General features: G+C 40.8%; 1 protein-coding gene across 2 annotated transcripts; it reads right to left on the bottom strand.

Moving 5' to 3' along the window:
* Positions 1-1,874: 1,874 nt before the first annotated feature.
* Positions 1,875-22,072, bottom strand: LOC117491171 (high-affinity choline transporter 1-like). 2 transcript variants are annotated; one of them, XR_004556743.1, is made up of 9 exons: positions 21,789-22,072; positions 19,352-19,465; positions 17,952-18,107; positions 16,712-16,860; positions 15,644-15,787; positions 14,998-15,151; positions 13,787-14,004; positions 11,263-12,306; positions 1,875-2,080 (listed from the first exon to the last, which is right to left on the bottom strand). XR_004556743.1 is itself a non-coding variant. In XM_034141036.1 (8 exons), exons 1-8 carry the CDS (start codon positions 21,970-21,972, stop codon positions 11,761-11,763), a joined length of 1,665 nt encoding a protein of 554 aa, XP_033996927.1. In that variant the 5' UTR covers positions 21,973-22,072; the 3' UTR covers positions 10,300-11,760. The 2 variants fall into 2 exon arrangements, 1 of the variants encoding a protein (XP_033996927.1); XM_034141036.1 differs by lacking the exon at positions 1,875-2,080 and having other exon boundaries at positions 10,300-12,306.
* Positions 22,073-24,063: the final 1,991 nt, after the last annotated feature.

The raw sequence follows: 24,063 nt of genomic DNA, 5'->3' as shown, positions 1-24,063 counted from the left end.
ATGGTGTGGCTTCCTTCAGTGTTGGCAAGTGCGTGAGAATGTTGTCCTCCATTTGGCTTGAGAGAAGCTGCAGCTTTCTCATGAAAGCCTTCACTGCACTGTACATGTCATGCACAAAAAGGCCCTTGCCTTGCAGTTTGACATTTAGTTCACTCATTAGTGCAGTCACATCTACAGCAAAACCAAGGTCTGCCTTCCAGTCTGCATCTGAAAGCTGTGGGATGTCGTTTCCTTTCTTCACACAGAAGTCTTGAATCTCTTCTCTCAGGTCCCATACTCTTTTCAGCACTTTGCCCAGGCTGAGCCACCTGACAGCTGCATGGTAGGGTATGTCACGATGTTCAGTCTCACTTTCCTCCAAAAGTGCAACAAACTGTCTGTGATTCAATGCTCTTGCCCTGATGAAGTTAACTATTTTAGTTACAACATCAACAACATGGTTAATTTTTAACACTGACTTACACAACACTTCCTGATGTATAATGCAATGCAAAAATACCTATTTCTGCTCAGGGTTAATTTCTGTCACTTTATCCTGCATTCTCTTCAATAGTCCAACATTTTTCCCTGTCAGATTTGGACAACCATCCGTTGTCACGCCTGCCAGCTTGTCCCATTTCAGTCCCAACTTTTTTACACACATGCATTTACCTCCGTGAACAAATCACTCGCTGTTGTTGTCCCTTTCATTGACTGCATGGCTGCCAGCTCCTCCGTGATTTTGAAGTCTGTAGTTATCCCACGTAGGAAGATGAGTAGCTGGGCAGTGTCACGTACATCGCAGCTCTCATCCAAAGCCAAGGAAAAAAAGTCAAAGTTGACCGCTCTGTTCTGCAGCTGAAGCTCCAGATTTCCCGCGATGTCCTCAATTCTCCTCGTAACAGTGCGTCGGGGAGAGCGGCACTTTCTCAAATGCCTCCTTTTTCTCCGGGCATATTAGTGTCCAACAAACACTCCTTAATGAACTCTCCCTCCGAAAACCGTTAACTTTTAAGACATAACTCGTCTTGACAGCTGCATCTCTGGATGTGGAATGTTTTGTGAAAATGTGTTGTTGGCTTTGCAGCTTAGCTAGCAAAGCATCCGACCCCTTTGCCCGCTCTTCCTCAGACAGGTTCTTGTATTTATCTGCGTGTTTGGTAGCATAGTGGCGACTCAAATTGTACTCCTTGAACACAGCGACCTGCGCACCACAAACTAAACACACAGCTTTACCTTCACTTCTGTAAATAAATACTTAGCGGTCCATGTCTTGTTGAAAATGCGGCATTCACTATCGATCTTTCTTTTTTTTCCCTTAGCGGACATTTCGAGGACTAGCCGGCCAGCATCACTCGTAGCTGTTCAAGGCATAAGCGTTACGTAAATAAATAAAAAAAACAGCAGCGCCCTTTTCAAAATAAAAGCAACACAGTTAGAAAAGTATTTACGCCATGCAAGCAATACAGCTGTGTTGCTTTTATTTTGAAAAGGTTGCTGTTTTTTTTTCATTATGTTATAATTTATGATCAACCTCACACGGGCCGGCCAAGGCCGGCCAACGGGCCGGATGTGGCCCGCGGGCCGTAAAATGCCCACCCCTGCTCTGGAGGGAACACAGGGATTTCAGCTTTTGCAGACCATATACAATGGAATGGAAAACACTACAGGAGAGGGAGCAACACGCAGAACAGGGCCTCTTTAAAGGTGTTTCTTTGGGGGCTTTAGTAGAAAGGTATTCAAGGAACGGTTTTATAAGATGTATTAAAACTGATTCTAACTGTTGGATGTTCCTGAGGCTCTCTGGTGTGATGAGGGGAGTCTAGACCCACCTAATGTCTCTGTTGGGATGGAAGGAAACTTATTATTAATGTATTAAGTTCAGCTCCAGTGCAGTATGGATTTAGAAGTGGTTGTAACACCGCCTAAAAAGAGGTTAAACTGAGACGGAGAAAAGTCTCTCTGTCTTCAGCTGCATCTCTCTCATTTACAATCATTCATAACACTGGATACCAAAAGTATTTACAAAACAAACTTAAGGAACACAAACGAGTAACTTCAGTAACCTAATCTGAGTCTCACAATATAAAAGTAATGTAACCTGATTACTTTGGGATGACCTTTTATCAATGAGATGTTTTTTACTGAAGTGTATTCTGTAAGACAACAGAACGATGTGACCTTAGCAAAGAAGAAACAAAGACATTTAGGATCAGAAATGATTGTATTTATAGGAAAACCTGCCTTTCATGAAGCAGGCAGTAGCCTTTAAACCAGGCATCCTCAAAGTCCGGACTCCGGGCCGGATCCGGACCAGAGTCCGGATCCGGACCGAACCACAACTGTCTCTGGACTCTGAGCAAATTATACTTTTCATATGTATTAGCTGTGTTATCTGTGTTATCTGCGAAACATCGCCACAACGCAACAAGTCAAAATTCTTCGCTATGTCCGCTGCATACAGCGCTCTGCATGTCAGACTGTTCCGCTGTCTGTGTGTGTCTGTCAACGCTTTGGTCCAATCACATTCAGCATCCCGTCAGCGTTTTTTCCCCCCACCAACAGTCTGCGAATCAGAGGCACAGTAGGGCGGGTCTTCGCGGAATGCGTGTGGGAAAAATGCGTGTGTCGTGTCCATAGACTGTATATATAAATGGACGTAGGGTCCGTGACGTCACCCATAGGATTCTGCAGAGTTGCCGAGAAGCCCTTAGTAGGCGGAGTCGGCCACTAACGGCTCGACAGTGACGTCAGAGTCTAACTCCCGCCTGCTACATCCTGCTCCAAATAAGGGCAAAGAGGCGGAGCCGAGGCGGGACATTCTGCCTCCAGCTGGGAAGTAACAGAGCTAGCTCAAGCTAAGAAGCTAAGCTAACATGGTCCCCATCTGCACACTGCCGTCACATTTTACGTTTCTAAGGTAAGCGGACATGAAACTATTCAGCAAAACTATAAATAATAATCTAAGTTATTGAGTTTTTAGCATAATACTTCAGAATCTTAAAATCCCTTAACGTTTGTATGCAATGTGCTAAATGCAACACTGGAATCAAGCAAATATTAATATGTTTGCATGACATTAGTTATTTATATTTTGCTATCAGTTAATTATACGTTTAATACATTTAAGTTAAGCTAAGGTGCATGTGATGGTAGCTAGTTAGTGCTCTTACCTGTGAGGCCTCCTCCAAACAGCATTATAACCAGACTGTATCATTAAAACTATAAGTACCAGTTCTAGATCCTTGACTTTAGACAAACAATTAAAAAGACAAAATGTATTTAAAGACCAATCTTTATTTGAAGGTGCCTCTTAACCTGGGATATTAGTTATACAGTAATAGTATTGACAATCTAAAAAAACTGAGCAACTCAACAGTCAACTTTATATTTCTTATTGTCTAAAGCATTTATTATTTTCATTTTCCCCTCTCATATTCAGTGTGGACGGATTGAGACAGCGTGGTGTCCAGAGAGCTGCAGAGACTTCAGGGAGAAACCTCCGTGTGATGGACGTCCTGTCTGTTGGTTTGGCCGGAGAGGACTGAGGGTCTTTCCTCAGCGAGGAGGACCAGGCCTGATGGAGGAGCCCATGCATAGCTGATACCACCTGATCAGGCCTAGTCTGTCACTTTATTTGACTAAATGTGTTTACTTATACATTTAATAGGTTTACACCTTCTGTCCATATGTGCTTTTTATTTAAAACATGTTTGATTAACTTTTGGTTCAGATTTCAATAAATTGAATTTGTATTTGCACTCCTTTTGTCCATTATTCTTACTGAAAATGTTAGATTACACATTCACATCCGACTGAAGATTGGCCCCATTTATTTGCATTGCAAACTCTGCGGTACAAGGTACATGTTGTGAAGCTCATAAAGTGAGGCAAATAGAATTAATCAGCTGATGGAGTGTAGATGTGGAAATAGGTGCATCCGATCAGCTGACTTCACAATAAAAGTAGTTTCTTAGTGAATGTCCTGTACTGGTCTTAACATCTCATAACATCAGCTTTTAATTTTCCTATTGGATGTTCTTCTTGACCCTCAGAGAAGGAGAACATGCTGAGTCGTGTCTTTCAGGCATGTCCTTTCCTAACAAAAATTACAGGAAACATAAAACATATTATTGCAGAACAAGTGTGTTATTTATGAAAGAGGTGTGCTTGTGTTTAGGGGCTGTAGATATAATTATTTTGTAATTGTAATGTTTTATTTTATTTCAACAGTGAGCTACAAAGACAATCAGATTATGAATGAACAGTATGACATTCATCAACATTGAAATATATTTTATTATCAAAATAATATTTAACTGTTATTAAAACTTAGTGCAACTGTAGAAGCTTGCTCTGTTCTCTCACTGAAAGAATCACTTTTACCACGTTTTTTACAGACAATATTGAGAGATAAATAGCAGTTCTTACTATGCGTTAAATAGCTTTGCCTTCAATACCTTAAATTAGAAAGCTGACAGTAATATTGCTTGTTAACATCTAAATGTAACCCTTTGCATGGAAAAAACCCTCAACTTCACTGATGTGTAGGTGATCTAGTATTTAGTATTGTTTAATGGAATGTATATCAGTGTATTAAAGTCAATACTTCATTTATTTAAACCAATATCTTTCTTGATTCTTTGTACAGTATGAAAAAAGAGTATTTGTACCTGTGCTGAAGTTCACTGCTGTGAGGAGTCCAGTTCTGTCTCTCACTCTCTGGTCCATCCTGTCTGCATCACCTGGAAACTTTAAACAAACAGATATATATGTAAAGAACCATGTGTACAAACAATATAACTTATTCTCTTCTGTTGAACATGTTGGATTGTGTATTGCCCGAGTCAGGGTTCTTTTTATTTTACTGTAACTTTGGAAGTTGTGTTACCAATGCTTACTGTTTATTTGATACCAATTTGGTAATGCAATTAATAAAAACAACAACGTTTGGGTTCGTTCTTCAGATGACTGTGATGTTAATGTGTAAGCTCAATAATGAACTCCAGCTCAACCAACCATATTGTAATATCTAAGTAATCATCTTGAAATATGACATTAATAATTGTAATATACACACATCTTATTGTGAGGTTGATTTCACATACACTACTTCGACGTTAGCTTGTCTACATACTTGAGCATAGCCAATTTAAATTAACCTTAGCGATGCATACAGTTCCTACCTACATAATAAAATATCTCTCTAAGTTACAAGGATGACCTTATTTTATCAACCTCAAACAGAAGCCTTTTGTTTTACAGTACTATCTCACTTAACGCTTAACACTTGTCTATTTCATTTTAACCTTTATATATACAGTCTATGGTTTTAAGTTAACTTGGAGGATACGATTAGCATCGTTAGCACCGATGTAGCTACCACTCGCTTACACGCTAACCCAAGCCTTAACATTCATTACGTAGCTGATTGAAATCATAAACACATAAATAAAGTACTCGAATTTCACTTACCGCAAAACGGCATTCATGCACCGTCTGTTTTAACCGCAGAGCGAGTCACAATAGTCCGATATATAAGCATGAAGAACAAACAAACACGGCCGGGGTCAAGTTGTGTTCCCTGGATGAACTGATCAGGCAGAGTCCCTGTAGCTTCACGGAGACGGAGCAGCTAGCAGAGAGACAAGAAGCTAACAGCAGCAGTCACTTGACAGAGCTGTCACTCAATGTGACCACGCCCTAATTTATGCAAACATTTTAAGACCTAATATAAATAAAAGGGTCATGTTAGAAAACAATTCACTCACAGATCCATAATCATGAAGGTGGAATCTAACTATATTCATAATAATATTTATTGGATCCATAGGTAGAAACATGTTTTTTTCTGCTGTGAAATTGGGCATTTTAACATGGGGCTCTATGGAAATTGCTCCTTTCTGCAGTCAGCGCCTATCGGCCAATATATGAACTGCAGTTTGTGGCACTTCCGCATTGGCGTCCCGGCTCTTCCCCAGAGTTTGCCGCTTGCGCAAAACGAGAAGCATTCGGACCCAAGTACTGAAGGAATGAGGTGCGGTCTACAATGACAGAGAAGAGACTGTCAAGTGTGGCTGTACTCAGCATTGAATCAAAACGCACTAAAGCTGTTGATCTTAATCAGTTTGTGAGGCGTTTTGCTGAACAAAATGGTAATCGCCGCATTCAGCTGTAATAGACAACTTGATGCTCTGCTCACGGATGAGCATACACAACTGTTAAGATGATGACCTTACGTGTGTAAATATATTGTTTTCTTTGTGGGGGTCTGCCCCCAAAAAACAGTTTTAAGTCCTGAGAAAGTCAAATAAGACGGTGTGTAAAACTACACTGCCCAGCCAAACAAAAGTAACCACTTTGATTTAACTAGGCCAGTAGGTAAGGGCTTTCCACTGGATAATAACTGAAGTATAAAAGAATGCATGACTGAAGTGATGGAGACCATGTTTGAAGGCAAACAAAAAGAGGAAATAACTGGTCAAATCAAGCAAATCCCCCTCTCAGATTCCACAGCAACCAGGAGAACATACATACTGGCTGGTGATTTGATTAATCAGCTTTGTGATGGAATAGAAAATGCACAGTGCATTTCCTTAGCTGTGGATGAGTCCACTGACACCACTGACAATGCTCAGTTGCTGGTGTTTGTGAGTTTTTATGATGAGGGAGTTTGTTGAAGATGTGTCGGGCCTGACGAACCTCAGTGGACACACAAGGGGGCAAGACATTTATAAAGCAATAATGGGAATGCTGAATGAAAGAGGGTGCAGCTGCCTTTATTCATAACTGTGCAGCTCTTACACTGCGACTCTGAGGGATCAAGCACAGACACAATAACAATGAAAACTGCTGCATACAGATTATTTTTGTTTTTGCAACCTCGTGTTAAGAATCTTGTTGCAATTGTTTAAAAGTTTGAATGACCGTAATAAACGGACCTTTGTCTATTTTTGAAATCCTTTAAGGATGCTCAGGACCAGTTGGACTTTTGCTCGAATCAAAGACGTTTAATGAAGCAAAAACAAAACAGCAAAATGTGTGCAGACCCTCCAGTACGTAAGGAGTACCTTTTACGAGATGATGAGGTATATATATGTTTTTAAAGGTCACCTATCATGCAAAATGCACTTCTTGATGTGTTTTATACATAGATATGTGTCCCCGGTGTGAAAGGAGACTTTGTTTCCTCGTGAGTGTTGTGCAAACACTGACACCTCTTCCTAAGATCTGTATCAACCCTCAGCAACAGCGTCTCATTCGTGGACCGAAAACATGACATCTTTATCTCATCGTCAGTGGAAACTTTGAAGAGTTAGAGTTATCAAGTAATCTCTGGGTTTGGACTTACGTCACAGCCACGCTCTTCTTGGTTAGACTTCTGATCTGAACATGTTGATATCTTGAGTTTGCTGCACAGGAAGACATTGATCTGATGGTTAGAGTTGAGGGGGTCCAGACCCCAGTTTGGGGGACTGGGGCTGTGAGAGGTGTTCTACCAATGGAAGGGTTGGGGGTTTGATCCTGATGTAAATTGAGCAAGATACTTAACCCCAAGCTGCTCCCGATGGCCGATGTGTGGATGTTAGTTTCTCTGAGCAGTGGGCTCCTTGTATGGCAGCCTCTCTATGATTGGCTGTAAATTGGTAAATGCTGCACTAAGAGGGTAAAGAGGTGGTACCCCAAGGATCAGTGCTGGGTCCACTTCTCTTTTCTGTTTAGATGCTCCCTCTTGACCACATCATCCGTAAACACAACATCAGTTTCTATTTTGAACTGCCTGCCTCCAGGATATCCACAAATGGATGTCTCAAAACACAGGCTCCTCCAACAGAGCAACATGAATATATATATAGGACATAGAACAAATAGAACAGATCAAATAGTGCATGAACGATGTCCCTTTCTACTAGTGTCAGCTTTTGCAGACCATTTACATGCACAGAGATCTATGGAAAACACTACAGGAGAGGGAGCAACAAGCAGAATAGGACCCCTTTAATGGTGTTTCTTTTGGGGCCTTTAGTGGAAAGGTATTCAAAGAACGGTTTTATAAGATGTATTCAAACTGTGACTAACTGTTGGCTGTTCCTGAGGCTCTCTGGTGTGATGAGGGGAGTCTAGACCCACTTATGTTTAGGTATGGATGGAAGGAATCTCATATTAAGTTCAGCTCCAGTGCAGTATTGATCTAGAAGTGGTTGTTAACTTCAGGATAGTCATGGATCTGACTCTCCCCGCCTTGTGAGAGCATCACCGCCTAAACAAAAGACTTAACTGAGACGGAGAAAAGTCTCTCTGTCTTCAGCTGCTTCGCCCTTTATACAATCATTTATAACACTAGATACCAAAACAAACTTAAGGAACACATCCCAAAGACAAAGACAAAGGAGTAACCTCAGTAACCTCATCTGAGTCTCACAATATAAAAGTAATGTAACCTGATTACTTTGGGATTACCTCAATATTCAAAACATTCTTCTGCTACTCAGTAATATGTATCTAATATCTAATATATATCATTCCAATAACTTGTATATAGACTCGTACTGCACTATTCCACATCATCACTTTATTTTATAACTATTTTTCTTTTTGTATTGCTCTTGCTATCTGTATTGTTATTATGTTATTATGTTGCATTGTTGGAGAAGCCTGTGACATAAGATTTTCAACTACATAATTACTCTGTAGCTATGTCAGATTGACAATAAAGAATCTTGAACCTTGAAATGCAAGCAAATAAATACAAGAAATAAGATGTTTTTACTGAAGTGTATTCTGTAAGACAACAGAACGATGTGACCTTAGCAAAGAAGAAACAAAGACATTTAGGATCAGAAATGATTGTATTTATAGGAAAACCTGCCTTCATGAAGCAGGCAGTAGCCTTTAAACCAACAGTGAAACACATGAGCACATACTACAGTTTAAAAAACAGAAATACAATCTGATCCTTTCCCAACAAACACTATATGCTCTTTTGTAGTTCATACAGTACATGGATTAAGAGCACCCAAAGCCTATGCTTCGTAATATATAGTGTGTTGATGTATTGTCTCCCTGTATCCCTGCTGGTAATCCCAATGGTTTCACCAAGTCCTGAACTGTAGGCCTGTCCCAGTGTCTGGAAGCTACTGTGAACCAGTGAAGGGAGCATTGTGGGAACACTTAAGGATGCTCAGGACCAGTTGGACTTTTGCTCCAATCAAAGACGTTTAATGAAGCAAAAACAAAACAGCAAAATGTGTGCAGACCCTCCAGTACGTAAGGAGTACCTTTTACGAGATGATGAGGTATATATATGTTTTTAAAGGTCACCTATCATGCAAAATGCACTTCTTGATGTGTTTTATACATAGCAGCGACGTGCAGTCAGTGGAGGCAGAGCCTCACCTGTCATACTCCAATGTAACGGAAAAACAATTAAAGAAAAACTAAATAATAATAATAATAAAATGTCTCCACTGATCTTGTGTAAATGTAATTTATGTTTGATTCCAATCGCATTTTATAGTCAAAATCAGCAAATTTGCCGAGCTCCGCTACGGGAGCGATGAGAAGTGAGGCAGGGACGAGCTCTGCCTCACGTAAACCCACAGTAACTTGCTGGAGCGCCGGCACTAATTTAGCACGGGCACTTATTTTGTGAGCGCGCTCAAGCCATTTTACTGTGGGGTGAGGTGAGGCACAGATGAGCTCTGCCTCACCTCAGAATGCGTCACCCCACAGAAACTGGCTGGAAAGCGGGCCCTAAGCGCATGCCTGTTCCCATCTCACTGTAGGTCACCAATGTAATGTTTGTAGATCCCTTTATTACATTTATCCTCGCCATCCATAGTCTCTAAAGAACTTATTTCACGTATATATGATATTTAGGCTCGCTGGTCTCATCATACAACGGCAATGAAAAAAGCACCAGGAGAGGCAGCCATAACCTCTGCCGCACTGAAGGGGGCGCACGTGAGCCCACAGGTTCTTGTTGCTACTGTTATTCTACCGCAAACAACAAACTAGACTTTTGAAACTACAGGAAGATAAGGAGGACTTTTACAAAACAGTAATAGAGATTGTTGTCCAGAAGGATAGCATGGACTTATATTCATCTTCAAGTCAAGGTAAGACCACAACTGTAATGAAAATGGAATCTTACTTAGAAAGAACAATCCAATATTTAGATTTTGGGTATCCTTTTGTTGATCGGTCTGTTTAAAATTAATCATAGAATCAGACTAAAAAAGCTTTTGAAAATAACAGAATATTTCGATTAAGGTCAAAATAGGCTATAATATTTGTAAATCTGACTCTGAAAGAGTCAGTGCCTCACCAGCCATGAACCTCACCGCACGTCACTGATACATAGATATGTGTCCCCGGTGTGAAAGGAGACTTTGTTTCCTCGTGAGTGTTGTGCAAACACTGACACCTCTTCCTAAGATCTGTATCAACCCTCAGCAACAGCGTCTCATTGGTGGACCGAAAACATGACATCTTTATCTCATCGTCAGTGGAAACTTTGAAGGGTTAGAGTTATCAAGTAATCTTTGGGTTTGGACTTACGTCACAGCCACGCTCTTCTTGGTTAGACTTCTGCGGTGGGGAAACTCTGGGTGACGGCCTGGAGGGAGGCTGGACCCCTCTGAATACACAACGTATGTATGAGCAGCAACGCATGCTTTTTAACAATCTGAAACTTCAGTCTGCAGGTTGGGCCACAAACGTCACTTCTTTATCTCATCGTCAGTGGAAACTTTGAAGGGTTAGAGTTATCAAGTCATCTTTGGGTCTGGACTTACGTCAAAGCCATGCTCTTCTTGGTTAGACTTCTGATCTGAACATGTTGATATTTGAGACAAATGGATGTCTCAAAATGTTCATCACCACTGAAATTCACTCCTCCTTGGTATTAGTGAGAATCCCTCTCCGCTTCCAGCTCATCCAAAACTCTGCTGCAAGGATTCAGGCAGGAAGTGACAAGGGCCAAAAGGCTGGTTGGAGGAGGGATTCAGGCAGGAAATGTGGGGCAATGTCTATTTTGGGATGGAGGGAAATTCATATTAAATTTAGCTCCAGTGCAGTATGGATTTAGAAGTGGTTGTAACACCGCCTAAAAAGAGGTTCAACTGAGACGGAGAAAAGTCTCTCTGTCTTCAGCTGCATCTCTCTCATTTACAATCATTCATAACACTGGATACCAAAAGTATTTACAAAACAAACTTAAGGAACACAAACGAGTAACCTCAGTAACCTAATCTGAGTCTCACAATATAAAAGTAATGTAACCTCATTACTTTGGGATTACCTCAATATGAAATGCAATCAAATAAATACGAGAACTATCAGTTAGATGTTTTTCAAAAACCTGCGTTTCATGAGCAGCGGACCCTATACAACAACAATGAAACACATGAGCACATATTACAGTTTAAAAAACAGAAATAAAATGTGATCCTTTTCCAACAAACACTATATGCTCTTTTGTAGTTCATACAGTACATGGATTAAGAGCACCCAAAGCCTATGCTTCGTAATATTGTTTGTCGATGTATTGTCTCCCTGTATCCCTGCTGGTAATCCCCAACCAGTGAAGGGAGTATTGTGGGAAAATGTAACGGTGTCAAAGACGTTTAATGAAGCAAAAACAAAACAGAAAAATGTGTGCATACCCTCCAGTACACATAACGAGTAACCCTTACAAGATGATGAGGTATATTTGTGTTTTTAAGTGAGGTAATACAGTTTTTTAGTGTCCGGTTTCAAAAACAGCTAATTTGGCTAATTTCATAATTTTGATTCCAGCATAGGATCTGAGACGTCTCCATTCTCACACGGCGGTACTGAGTTGTGGTTTCCATTAGTGGTAGCAACATTTGTTGGGATTTGGGTTGGACCCTTAACTTGAAAAATGTCCCACTTCTGAGGTATTAGTCCTTTGTTGAAGAGCACAGAAGTCAGGTAGGACACCAGCAATATTAAGGCAAAAGCAACCAGCATACAGATGGTCCTGATGGGGGAATACTGGACGTAAACACCGTCCTCCAAGGTGCATCCTGGGAAATGAATGGCAGGAGGTATTCCTAGCAAAGGCTCTCCACTCAGGAGTTTTAAAATAAACGATCCCAGGAAGCCAACAGTGGCTCCGTAGCCGTTGGATATGTTGAAGAAAAGCACACAGACCAGCTGTGGAAACATCAAGATGTAGGCGATTTCTCCGCCTAGGATCCAGAACGCCATGACACCCGTGTGCAGGAAGGTGAGCGATGTGCCGGCAAGCCCGAATAAAACCACCGAAATACGAATCACCCACCGGATCTCGTTTTCTGACGCCTACAATGAGGAAAAAACAGAAAAGAAATAAGAAAAATGTTGATATGTCTGTGCTAACCTCTCTCTTTTGCTTCCTAGTTTCACAAGATTCCTTCATTGTCCCACCTAACAACAAAACCATAAACTGTATACTGGTCACATGACTTCCTGTCACCATCGCTAAGCTAAAGGTGGCTAATGTTGGGCTATAAAGGAACTACAGCACGGTCACATGACTTCCTGTCACCATCGCTAAGCTAAAGGTGGCTAATGTTGGGCTATAAAGGAACTACAGCACAGTCACATGACTTCCTGTCAACATCGCTAAGCTAAAGGTGGCTAATGTTGGGCTATAAAGGAACTACAGCACGGTCACATGACTTCACGTCACCACCGCTAAGCTAAAGGTGGCTAATGTTGGGCTATAAAGGAACTACAGCACGGTCACATGACTTCACGTCACCACCGCTAAGCTAAAGGAGGCTAATGTTGGGCTATAAAGGAACTACAGCACGGTCACATGACTACACGTCACCACCGCTAAGCTAAAGGTGGCTAATGTTGGGCTATAAATGAACTACAGCACGGTCACATGACTTCACGTCACCACCGCTAAGCTAAAGGAGGCTAATGTTGGGCGTGATGACGTTTAGTCGTCTCATTTAGACACTTGTTAGCAACCTCTGTTTTTAAATCCACCAGTGGGGATTTACTGACGTATTTTATGTCGTAGGACAAAACGTTAAAATCTCTTCAGCTTGTATTAACCACAGACCTTATTTCAGGATCACAACCAAATACACATTCAGGAAACCATTGACTTCAAGACGAGGGAACAGGAAGTGGAAAATGCTAACTTATATCTGGGATTTAGGACTCATTCCTGCCCCACTCCATTAGTCTAGAATTAGTCAGCAAAGCCTCCTGAAGTAATACATCAAGTGAGATGTACAGGGTCATTTTCTTGTAGACTTCTATACACTCAGACAGTAGTTGTGACAGGTGGGTATGGTGAATTGATAGCCTGCTACTAGTAACCGGAGAGAAAGTTCATTGCTCGTTGTTAAAGCATTTGTTAAGGGGAAAATGATTATATATAAATGGTAATATAGTTGAATTGTAGGATGTTTGGAAAGGATGAGAAGGTATTCTGTCTGTGCTTATTTGTGTTAGTTTTGGAGACGTGTGATCTGTTGAACTGTGATCGACTAGATGGCCTTGATCTGGGAGCCGGAGATCGATTGCTTTTGTCTCCGCACACTTGGGGGGTTTCGCAGCACTTTCCTCACTCGAGTAAAGTTCCGGCAAGTGAAACCTAACGTTAACTCTTGTCATAATTCCCCCCTTTTATCAGGTATGTAGAATAGTACAAAAACATAGCAAATCGAGCCAAACTGTAACATAACATGTTTAAAGAGTGTTTTAAAGCGGTTCTGTGAAATATTGAGTGTGTTATTGTTACTTCTATACAATCAGACTAGTCAATTCACTAGCTTATTACCTGTGTCCTCAGGATCTTGGAGTAGATATTGGAGGAGAAGATGGAGGCCGCAGAAAGGAGGGCGGAGTCAGTTGATGACATCACGGCGGCCGCTACGGCTCCGATGCCGATGACGGAGATGTACGGAGGAGTGAGGTACTGCAGGGAGAGCGGTAAAATCAAACCAGTCTGACCTCGTTCAAAGGGAGGCGGAAAACCGTAGGAAGTCTGGTTCCAGTCTGGGGAAACAGAACCATTAGAGACAGTATTTAGCTTTTATTAAAAAAAGGCCACATAATCGCAGGAAGTAGTGGAGTTCAAATACTTCGTTACTGTACTGAAGTACTTTTTTCTGTTATCAGTACTTTACTCCACTACTTATTTTTCTGACGACTTTTTACTTTGACTTCTTACATTTTGAACACAAATACCTGTACTTTCTACTTCTTACATGTTGAACACAAATACCTGTACTTTCTACTTCTTACATGTTGAACACAAATACCTGTACTTTCTACTTCTTACATGTTGAACCCAAATACCTGTACTTTCTACTTCTTACATGTTGAACACAAATACCTGTACTTTCTACTTCTTACATGTTGAACACAAATACCTGTACTTTCTACTTCTTACATTTGAACACAAATACCTGTACTTTCTACTTCTTACATGTTGAACACAAATACCTGTACTTTCTACTTCTTACATGTTGAACACAAATACCTGTACTTTCTACTTCTTACATGTTGAACTCAAATACCTGTACTTTCTACTTCTCTCATTTCCCAAACAGGCTGGTTCCTTTAGTTTGAATGTGTGTTTGGTGGCGTGATCATTATTATTTAGAGTCATCGCGTGCCTATTGATTTGAACACGATCCGTGTATCCATCATTTCCTGGTCTTCTCTAAAGAAGAGGGACCAATGAAAACGTTGTCATGTTGCCGTTGTTCAGCATGGAAACATTCATTAGCTAACAATGACATTATTGTTCTATTAATATAAAGGGAGGTCAGGTACTCTTTAAAACAGCTGCTAGTTATGGGTACTTTTTACTGAAGTACATTTCAAAGCCTCTTTACTTTGACTTGAGTAAAGAAGTTTAATCAGTACTTCTACTTTCACCAGAGTATTTTTAAACATGAGTATCTGTACTTCTTGAGTACAGGTTGTGTGTACTTTTGCCATGTCTGATTTTAAGTTGAAAGTTATTAAACACAACTAGATTACCTGTAGATGCAGCCACTGCCCCGATGATCACTGGAGGAATTCCAAACGTGGGAATGAGAAAAGCCGCAGCGTAGCATCTCAGCTTAGCCGTGGTGGAGGAAGAGGCCGATAACGTCCTCTGGTGGAAGTCCTGGAAACCGAGGTCTCCGATACTCTTCATACGACAGACAAATAAGCATATGGAAGGATTCATCATGGCAACAATAACCGTAACTCTGACCCTTAACTCAATCTCAATGTTTATTTATATATATAGCACATTTAAAACAACCTCAGTTGACTACAGTGCTGTACTGGGAACACATATAAAATAACACAATAGGAGTAAAACAAAAATTAAAAACATGATAGCACAATAACTAGAGACATATAAAAACACATTCAAATGTCAAAATGTTACGTTCAACTAGTATTAAAACTTAACTCTATAGTGGAAGACAATATTAAAGTATAAGCATTATTAACTAGCATCAGATGGAAATACTCAAGTGAATTTGACTTAGATGTAGTTCTTGAAAGCATTTTCTTAGTTACATTTCACAACTAGGTCATGCTACTCTTACCTTTAAGCTCATCTATATTTCACTGTTGCACGTCTCACTTGTCGAGCTCCCTTTGTCTCCATGCATTAAATCCATTACCTTACCAAAAGTAGAAAGATATCGATCCACCTCCAGGCTTTGTCTGCGGTCAGCGTGCCGACCCATGGGGCCTGGAAGGTGTGGTTGAAGGAGGTGGAGGTGATGGGAACAGAGGAGGGACTGGTGAGGATGAAGGGGACGCACAGCCACTGAGGAGAGAGAGGAACACCACAGAAGAAGAGCTGGTTTACATTCAATCAACTGGACAATAAAATACAATATACAGGATGAAGGGGACGCATAGCCACTGAGAGAGAGAGAGAGGAACACCACAGAAGAAGAAGAAGAAGAAGAGATGGTTTACATTCAGTCAACTGGACAGTAAAAATGAAATTCCGAATTTATTTTTATTCTCACTTTTTCCTCAGAACTCCATTTCAGTCACTTTTTGCTACATTTTATTTGAGTAATTTAGACTTTTTCTCAGAACTAATTAAAAAAAATCGCTTCTGGTCATATCTAAAAATAAAAAATGCACATGTGCCCCTTATCCTCTTTCGTACCTTCTGACTATCATCAGACTACAATTTGCCCCATTGACTTACACCGGGAAAGACACGTCCTTAAATCAGAGGATATATTTAGCTAAATCAACTCCTGGAACACTTTTCAAGCCCCTATAGGAATCATTAAGGTCTCAAAGTTGTAAAATGTGCTAAAAGCCGAATCCAGAGTCATTTTCTCTCTCCATATATTTGACTGAGAGGAGAGCGGGGGGATTGGAGGCGGGGCTTAAGCAAGTGAATCCCTTCTATGGGGCCACATACGGGTACTTTTGTTCTCGACAGGATGGCCATTGTTGCTTCATGCACCACCGAGCAACTCCTAAAGGATTTAAGGGGGTCCCTCCTCTCTTTGTACATCCATTCAGAAACCTGACTATTGTTTGTAAAGCACCCGAGTTTAGTATTGTACTTAGAGGAGACAGATGGGGACGTCTTTTGTTTTGATGATTGGGAAATACAAATCAAACTACAGAGATAACAGGACTTTTGTGTGAATCCAGATAAACCCAGATGTGTTTGACCAAATTAGTTTTGTGTGAATCCAGACTAACTCAGTGACCAATTTACCGAGGTGACAAAAATGAGAGTGAGTTGAATAACGTCGGTGTACGCCACAGAGTATAATCCCCCCATCAGGGTGTAGGTGATGGCCACGGCCGCAGAGATCCAGATGCACACAGCGTACGACAAATCCAGGATCACACTCATGGTGACACCTGGAAAATACACACACACTTTAGTATCTCACACACACTGTATACACTGATATTCAGAGGTGGGAAGTAGTGGAGTACAAATACTTTGTTCCTGTACTTAAGTACATTTTTCTGGTATCAGTACTTTACTCCACTAATTATTTTTCTGAGGACTTTTTACTTTGACTTCTTACATGTTGAACTCAAATACCTGTACTTTCTACTTCTTACATGTTGAACACAAATACCTGTACTTTCTACTTCTCACATTTCCCAAACAGGCTGGTTCCTTTAGTTTGAATGTGTGTTTGGTGGCGTGATCATTATTATTTAGAGTCATTGCGTGCCTATTGATTTGAACACGATCCGTGTATCCATCATTTCCTGGTCTTCTCTAAAGAAGAGGGACCAATGAAAACGTTGTCATGTTGCCGTTGTTCAGCATGGAAACATTCATTAGCTAACAATGACATTATTGTTCTATTAATATAAAGGGAGGTCAGGTACTCTTTAAAACAGCTGCTAGTTATGGGTACTTTTTACTGAAGTACATTTCAAAGCCCTCTTTACTTTCACTTGAGTAAAGAAGTTTAATCAGTTACTTCTACTTCACCAGAGTATTTTTAAACACGAGTATCTTACTTATACTTGAGGAAAGATGGTGTTGTACTTTTGCCATCTTTGCGAAAAAACCAACAGACATATTGTAGGCACAATCAGGCCTGAGAACGCACACACGTTCTATGCATCTAGAAAGATATATAGGTAGGTAGGTAGGTAGGGAGGGAGGTAGGTAGGTAGGGAGGGAGGGAGGGAGGTAGGTAGGTAGGTAGGTAGGTAGGTAGGGAGGTAGGTAGGTAGGTTGGTAGGGAGGGAGGTAGGGAGGGAGGTAGGTAGGTGGTAGGTAGGTAGGTAGTAGGTAGGGTAGGTAGGGGGTAGGGAGGGAGGAGGGTAGGGAGGTAGGTAGGTAGGTAGGGAGGTAGGTAGGTAGGTAGGTAGGTAGGTAGGTAGGTAGGGAGGTAGGGAGGTAGGGAGGGAGGTACACACAAACTGAAAGATTTGACTACAGTATAAACAAAACAATATACAGATGTAGTTTGATGAATTGTTACCCAGGCTTATCAGCGTCGATGTGACCCAGATGATTTCGGACATCAGAGGAGCGACAGACAGAAGTCCACTCAGCGTGTTTCCGTATTTAATCTGGAAAGGATCCATCATGGTCACGTACTTCCTGTCCCTCATCGGCTCGGCGAAGAAAAGACCGCCTTGGTAATAAAAAGTATAGCAGAGTTACAGATGAGATTCCCCGGCACCGGTACATATGTTCAATCTTTCATATATTATAACATTTCTCTGCGTTCATGCAGTCTTTCAAACGAACAAATATAAAGTCATCAGCTTTGGAGGATTCGAGGATCCTTTAAAAGCTACGTTTGGTCTTTAAACGTTATGGATTCACCTTTTGAAATGGGATGTTAAGGCAGGATATGACACAGTGAGGATTATTAAGGAACAATAGAGTCGATTTTGAAGAGATATTGATCATGTTGCGCAACCCTGGCTAGAGTAAAGGGAACAGCACCAAGAAATCAGCAAATCACGGACACTTTATTGCTCCGGTAATGCAGGTCAAATAAGTGTAATGGTTATAAGGAAACAAGAAGACTTAGCCAAGGAGATTTCATGGTGGATTTGAAGACCGAAGATTCAGATAAACCCGTAAAAACAAAGCTTTGTGTCTACCTGTGCTTCGAGGGAATTATATTACTATATGCAGTGAGTGTGTGTGTGATTGATGGAGTTGGAGAAATTCAGACAAAGTGGAAGATATTTCAGTGCATTTGGTCTTATTTTGGGTCTGACCAGCACTTCTTAACGTTTGGCTTGTTTGAGTTATATGTACCTTATCAATCAATCAATCAATCAATCAATCAACAACTTTATTAATCCCACAAGGGGCAATTGGTTATGAGCATCTTATGTCATGAACACAGGCAGGAACAAACAGGAAGAAAGCCTGGATGTGGATCATTCCAATGTAAACCATAAATAGTTCATAGCATCATAATAAATAAGTAAATAAATAATCAAGTCAAAAAACCTATCAAGATTTTAAAAGTTTGAGTGCAGAGGGGATGAATGATTTTGAAAAGCGATTTGTCTTAAGAGCAGGCATAATGTATCCAAGATAAATAAATATCTCTTTCAGCGTCAGTTATTATAGAATTTATCCAAACCTAAATAAACTTTGTAGCAACAGTTTTAAGAAAGAAACTCCCTGTGGAGGAGAAACAGGGATTTTAGCCTTTTCAGACCATTTACATGCACACAAACCTACAGCACACTACAGGGAAGGGAGCAAACAGCAGAATAGGGACTAATACTTTAGTAGAAAGTCTGCAAGATACGGTTTTACAAGATGTATTAAAACAGTGACTAACTTTTGTCTGAATACAAGTCGAATAGGAACTCTTTAAAGTGTAAGAAACGTTGAAGTGAAGACACTAACCAAGAATGAAAGCCACCGATGCCGACAGAGGCATCACGGCCCAGATGAGCCCCTGCTTTGGATCGTAGACCGTCTCCGCTGTGCCGATGATGAACGTCCCGCCCACCCAGGTAGCTGCGCACACACACACACACACACACACACACACACACACACACACACACACACACACACACACACACACACACACACACACACACACACACACACACACACACACACACACACACACACACACACACACACACACACACACACACACACACATTATTATTTTAGTAATCCTTGCAATCGGGGACCAGTCTCTCACCAGCTCCTCCAGAGTTCCTCGCTGTGTGACAGCCGCTCCAATGGCAGGATTCACATCCGTTTTTTGAAACCATAACAAACGATTAGGCGGGTCTTCATCCAACCATTTCTGGAGGATTGTGAGTCCTGCTGCACACAGAGCAACACCAATAATAAGCCTATGTCTATGTTTGTAGTTTAAATCTGATCCGAGGACAAAGTTATAGTATATGGGTTAAAAGGTCACACGTGCTGCGAGGAACTTTGGATGAATTTGTTAGAGACTGGTCCCCAATAGCACCGTACATGAAGGAAGAATGGGTTATAGGGTTATAACTGTGGGCGTACATATAGCATGATAAGTGCACAGGAGAAAATGCTGCTCCAAAAACAAGTTAAACAATAATGAAAACAAGGTGTTTTCACTTGAAATAAATACAAACATCTGCCAATAGAACAAGTGAACATTTGCTTGGTGAGATCTCTTGAAATAAGAAGGGATGTTTAGATAAATCAGATCTTGTAATTAGCTGGAGAACTCATTTTGAACTATATCTCACCAGAATCAGGAGATGCTGTGTTACAAAATAAGCAGCAAATGCTCAAATGTGTTTTCTGATGTTAGTTGGTGATTTTCTAATAAATATGTACAAAGATATGTGTTTCATCTGAGACACAACTCAAAATCAGATGTTTTGACTTAACAAGATGATGCGTTGTCTAAAAACAAGACCCTATATCTCACTGCAGTGTTACTTCTGAAGTTATTATGTCTTATATCAGGAGTAGAGACATATTCTGACTAGATGTTCGACACAGATACTGGGCAAGATTTAGAGTTCTTGTGGTGTGTGAGTGATAGGTTGCTACTGTTGCCGTCTGTCTGTTTTTGTCGTTGTTTGTTGTTATTGTTTAGTGGGTTTTTATTATGTTTTGTTGTATTGTCTCACCTGAAAATAAAATACAAATATTGACAGAGAGTAATCCTTGTAAATGTCCTTAGAGTACAGAACATGTCTGTGTTGTGAATAAAGAGCGTGATCACAGCTGTGTGTTGTTTCTCATTTCAGAGTTGTTCTGTTGTGTTACTTTAAAACGTGAGAATAATTACCAGTTCCTCACCAGCATGTGTCGCCCTACACAAAAGGTGCACGAGGAGATCTTCATTATTATCAACGTGAAAATAATGTCTATAAAAGAAGAACCCCTATTTGCTTTTTATTTAGTTGTATCTCTGTGTTTAGTGTCAGCACTTCTTAAGATCTGTCGTTATGAAATTAGTTATGATTTTCTTTTGTATCTCAAACTGTATCAGGTTGTATTCTGTAAAACACCTGACACTGTAACTCTGGTTTTAAGGCATACAGACATTTTATATACAAATAATCAATGTTATTATGCTTATTCAAAAATACATCATCATTTATATTATTAATAATAATATTACATGTCATACTATTACAAATATTATTATTAATTCAACTCAATAATACACCAGAATCTAACACAACGTTAACGAGTTAATTTTGTACAGTAAATCAAGTATTAGACATTTATGGAGTCCTTTTGTGTGTTTAAAGAGAGCAGAGACATTAATGCATTTTCCTGATCGGTGTCTGCATGCTCATTAACATGACCCATCCCTCTTTGGATTATTAGTATACCCAAGTTATCCAACATGTATCCAACACATTAGAACAAGTTTATTTATATAGCACCTTTCAACACAAGGCAATTCAAAGATGGCATTTAAAAACACTCATTTAAAAGCAAAGAGAATACAACAGGAATATCAGGGAGCTGCAGCACACACACATGGGAACATCATGTACACAAAGAGACAGCCAGCAAGGGAAGTATATTAAAGAAATGCAACCAGCCTCACAAAATACCCAGTAAAATACACTATACTGTATAGCAGCCCCAGTGAATCAGGCAGCTGCAGCCCAGAGAGAGAGGCACACAATGGGCTGCAGAGACACAAAAGACCCCATGGATGACAGAGCTGAATCCCATCAAATGCACGCTGACGGCTCTCTGAGCAGGTTTTCTCTCACTGATTGTGCCGTTATGTTAAAGGTTTGTTGTTTGTTCTAACCATTCAAATATTATCGTATCGTATCGTTTCGTAAGGATGAGAGCCACTGACCGGTGGTGGTGAAGATCCCCATCCAGAGGCTGATATCCCGGTTCCCCAGCAGAGCCATTTCCGCGTGGTTCGCCCGGACCCTGCTTTCATCCCGTTTTGATTTGATTGAAGCCCAGATTCCGATTCCCAGCACCAGCAGGTAGAAGGTGATGGTGGCGATGAGACCCGGGACGTTGAGAGCCATTCTGCCGGTGCAGAGGAGCCGAAAACCTGCTTCAACTGGAAAAATAGCAGGAGTGGGAGTGTAGTGTGTGTGTGTGTGTGTGTGTGTGTGTGTGTGTGTGTGTGTGTGTGTGTGTGTGTGTGTGTGTGTGTGTGTGTGTGTGTGTGTGTGTGTGTGTGTGTGTGTGTGTGTGTGTGTGTGTGTGTGTTCTGCAGGAAGCTGTCTGATGACTCCTGCAAACAGCGTGCCTTATCCACAGTCTGTGCAGCAGCTGGGCAGGAAATCAATCCGCGCACCCTCCTTTGTTTTAATAATGTATTCACCTTTCTAAGAACCGGGAAGCACTTCGCTTATTTTTTTGTTTTTGTATCTTTTGTTTACATAATTGTCAGTTGATCATTCCACGCCCCCCCCCCCCCCCCCCCTCATTACAACATGTCTGATTCCTGATTGGAATAAACAAAGACATATTTATATTTGCTTGTGTGTGTTTTTGTGTTACAGGTTTGAGATAATCTACTGAAGCAGTACAAAGAACAAAGCTATGTTCTGGATTAATATTCCCAAAGGTGGACGGTGTGAGAAACTTTATGTTTGCTCTTCCTAATTCAGAAAGGATAAACAGACAGCAGTTTGAAACAGGATCTGTTATTATTTCAATTATAAAAGCTCTAGAGTGGTGTGAACTTGCATCAGGCGCTAAGATTAATAGATCCAAGAGTGAGATAGAGGACAAAGTAGATATGAAGCTCAGCGCAAGTTCAACCAGGAAGACCTTCTTTACTCATTCATTTACTATTTCCATAGTGGCGAAGTCACGCCCATCTACTTCCGGTCCATGTGACCTTATTTCGGAAAAATTATGCATTGAAGTCAATGGAGAGAGAAAACGTATCTTTCGATCCCGTTTGAATTGTGCCATGAATTACACATATGATGTTTGTCAATCTTAAAAAATCATTTCCATGTCAAAAAAGTCACAGTTTGTCGTAAAACTGTTGAAATATAAGACTATGAAAAATACGCAACTAGAAAGACTACAAATCCCAGAGTCGCGTAAGTGATGTCACTCATAACTGATGTCACAATTGTTTTCCTCCACTAAAATAGAGATAGCTAAGATAAGATAACTTTAACAAGATGCCTGTGTGCTTAGTACCAGGTTGTTATCATACCAGCAATGGGTCTTGCTCGTTCTTTCGCTTCCCGTCTGATGAAAGGACCAGGAGTGGCTGGATCAAGTTAGCTACCTAGCTAGTAGCAAGCACGTTAGTTAGCATTACAGCCGGCTTAGCCTTGTCATTTTTATTAGCCTTAACATGAAGTAACATTAAGTAACCCAAAATGTTAAACAGTAACGGAGCGTCCACACAGCAGCGTTAAAAAAATCTTGGAGGTGGGCGTATCTGAAGCTTGGGGATTTTTTGCGAGCAACGCGACCAACAACCAATCACATGAATCTCCCGCCCCCGACATACAAAGCAAAAAAGCCCGAAGTAAACTGGATATAAACTCCCCAAACAGGCGAAAACCTACCACTGTCTCTGCCACCTCCCTCCATGCCTGGCTCCTCCGGTTTGTATCCCGGTAGGTAAATAGGGACTGGTCATAAAACACCGGGTGATTCCCTACCGCTAATTTCTCCTCCATTTTTTGGAATATGAGGAAATGACCTGCGGTATGGCTCTCCCAGCATACACGCCGTTTGATTGGCTAGCGCTTGAACTGTCAGATTTGCATAAACGGGATTTGATAGGCTGATGCTTCCACCTCAGCTTCAAAAGTTGAACATTGCTCAACTTTTGAATCCTGAGAAGCCTGGAAATCTCCGCTCTGCTTCCCACAATGCAGTTCGGCAAAAAGTGAGGCAAAGTGACGTCACCCCATTCAAAGTGAATGGGCAGAAGCGTTGGAAGATTTTTTTAACGCTGCTGTGTGGACGGGCCGTAAGAGTAGTAGTCATATTTCGTGAACCCTTTGAAGAGTACTGTCACACCGGTGTGATCATTCTATAATACACCATTTAAGCCCGGGAGAGAAATGCTAATGCTAACGCTACATTAGCATCAGCAATCTTTTCTACTTCATGCTATCTGCACAAATGGTTGGCAT

This window comes from Trematomus bernacchii, unplaced genomic scaffold, assembly GCF_902827165.1.
Source record: "Trematomus bernacchii unplaced genomic scaffold, fTreBer1.1, whole genome shotgun sequence".
NCBI classification, from domain to species: domain Eukaryota; kingdom Metazoa; phylum Chordata; class Actinopteri; order Perciformes; family Nototheniidae; genus Trematomus; species Trematomus bernacchii.
The sequence above is the reverse complement of the archived record's forward strand: the minus strand, read 5'-3'. Positions and strand labels throughout refer to the sequence as shown.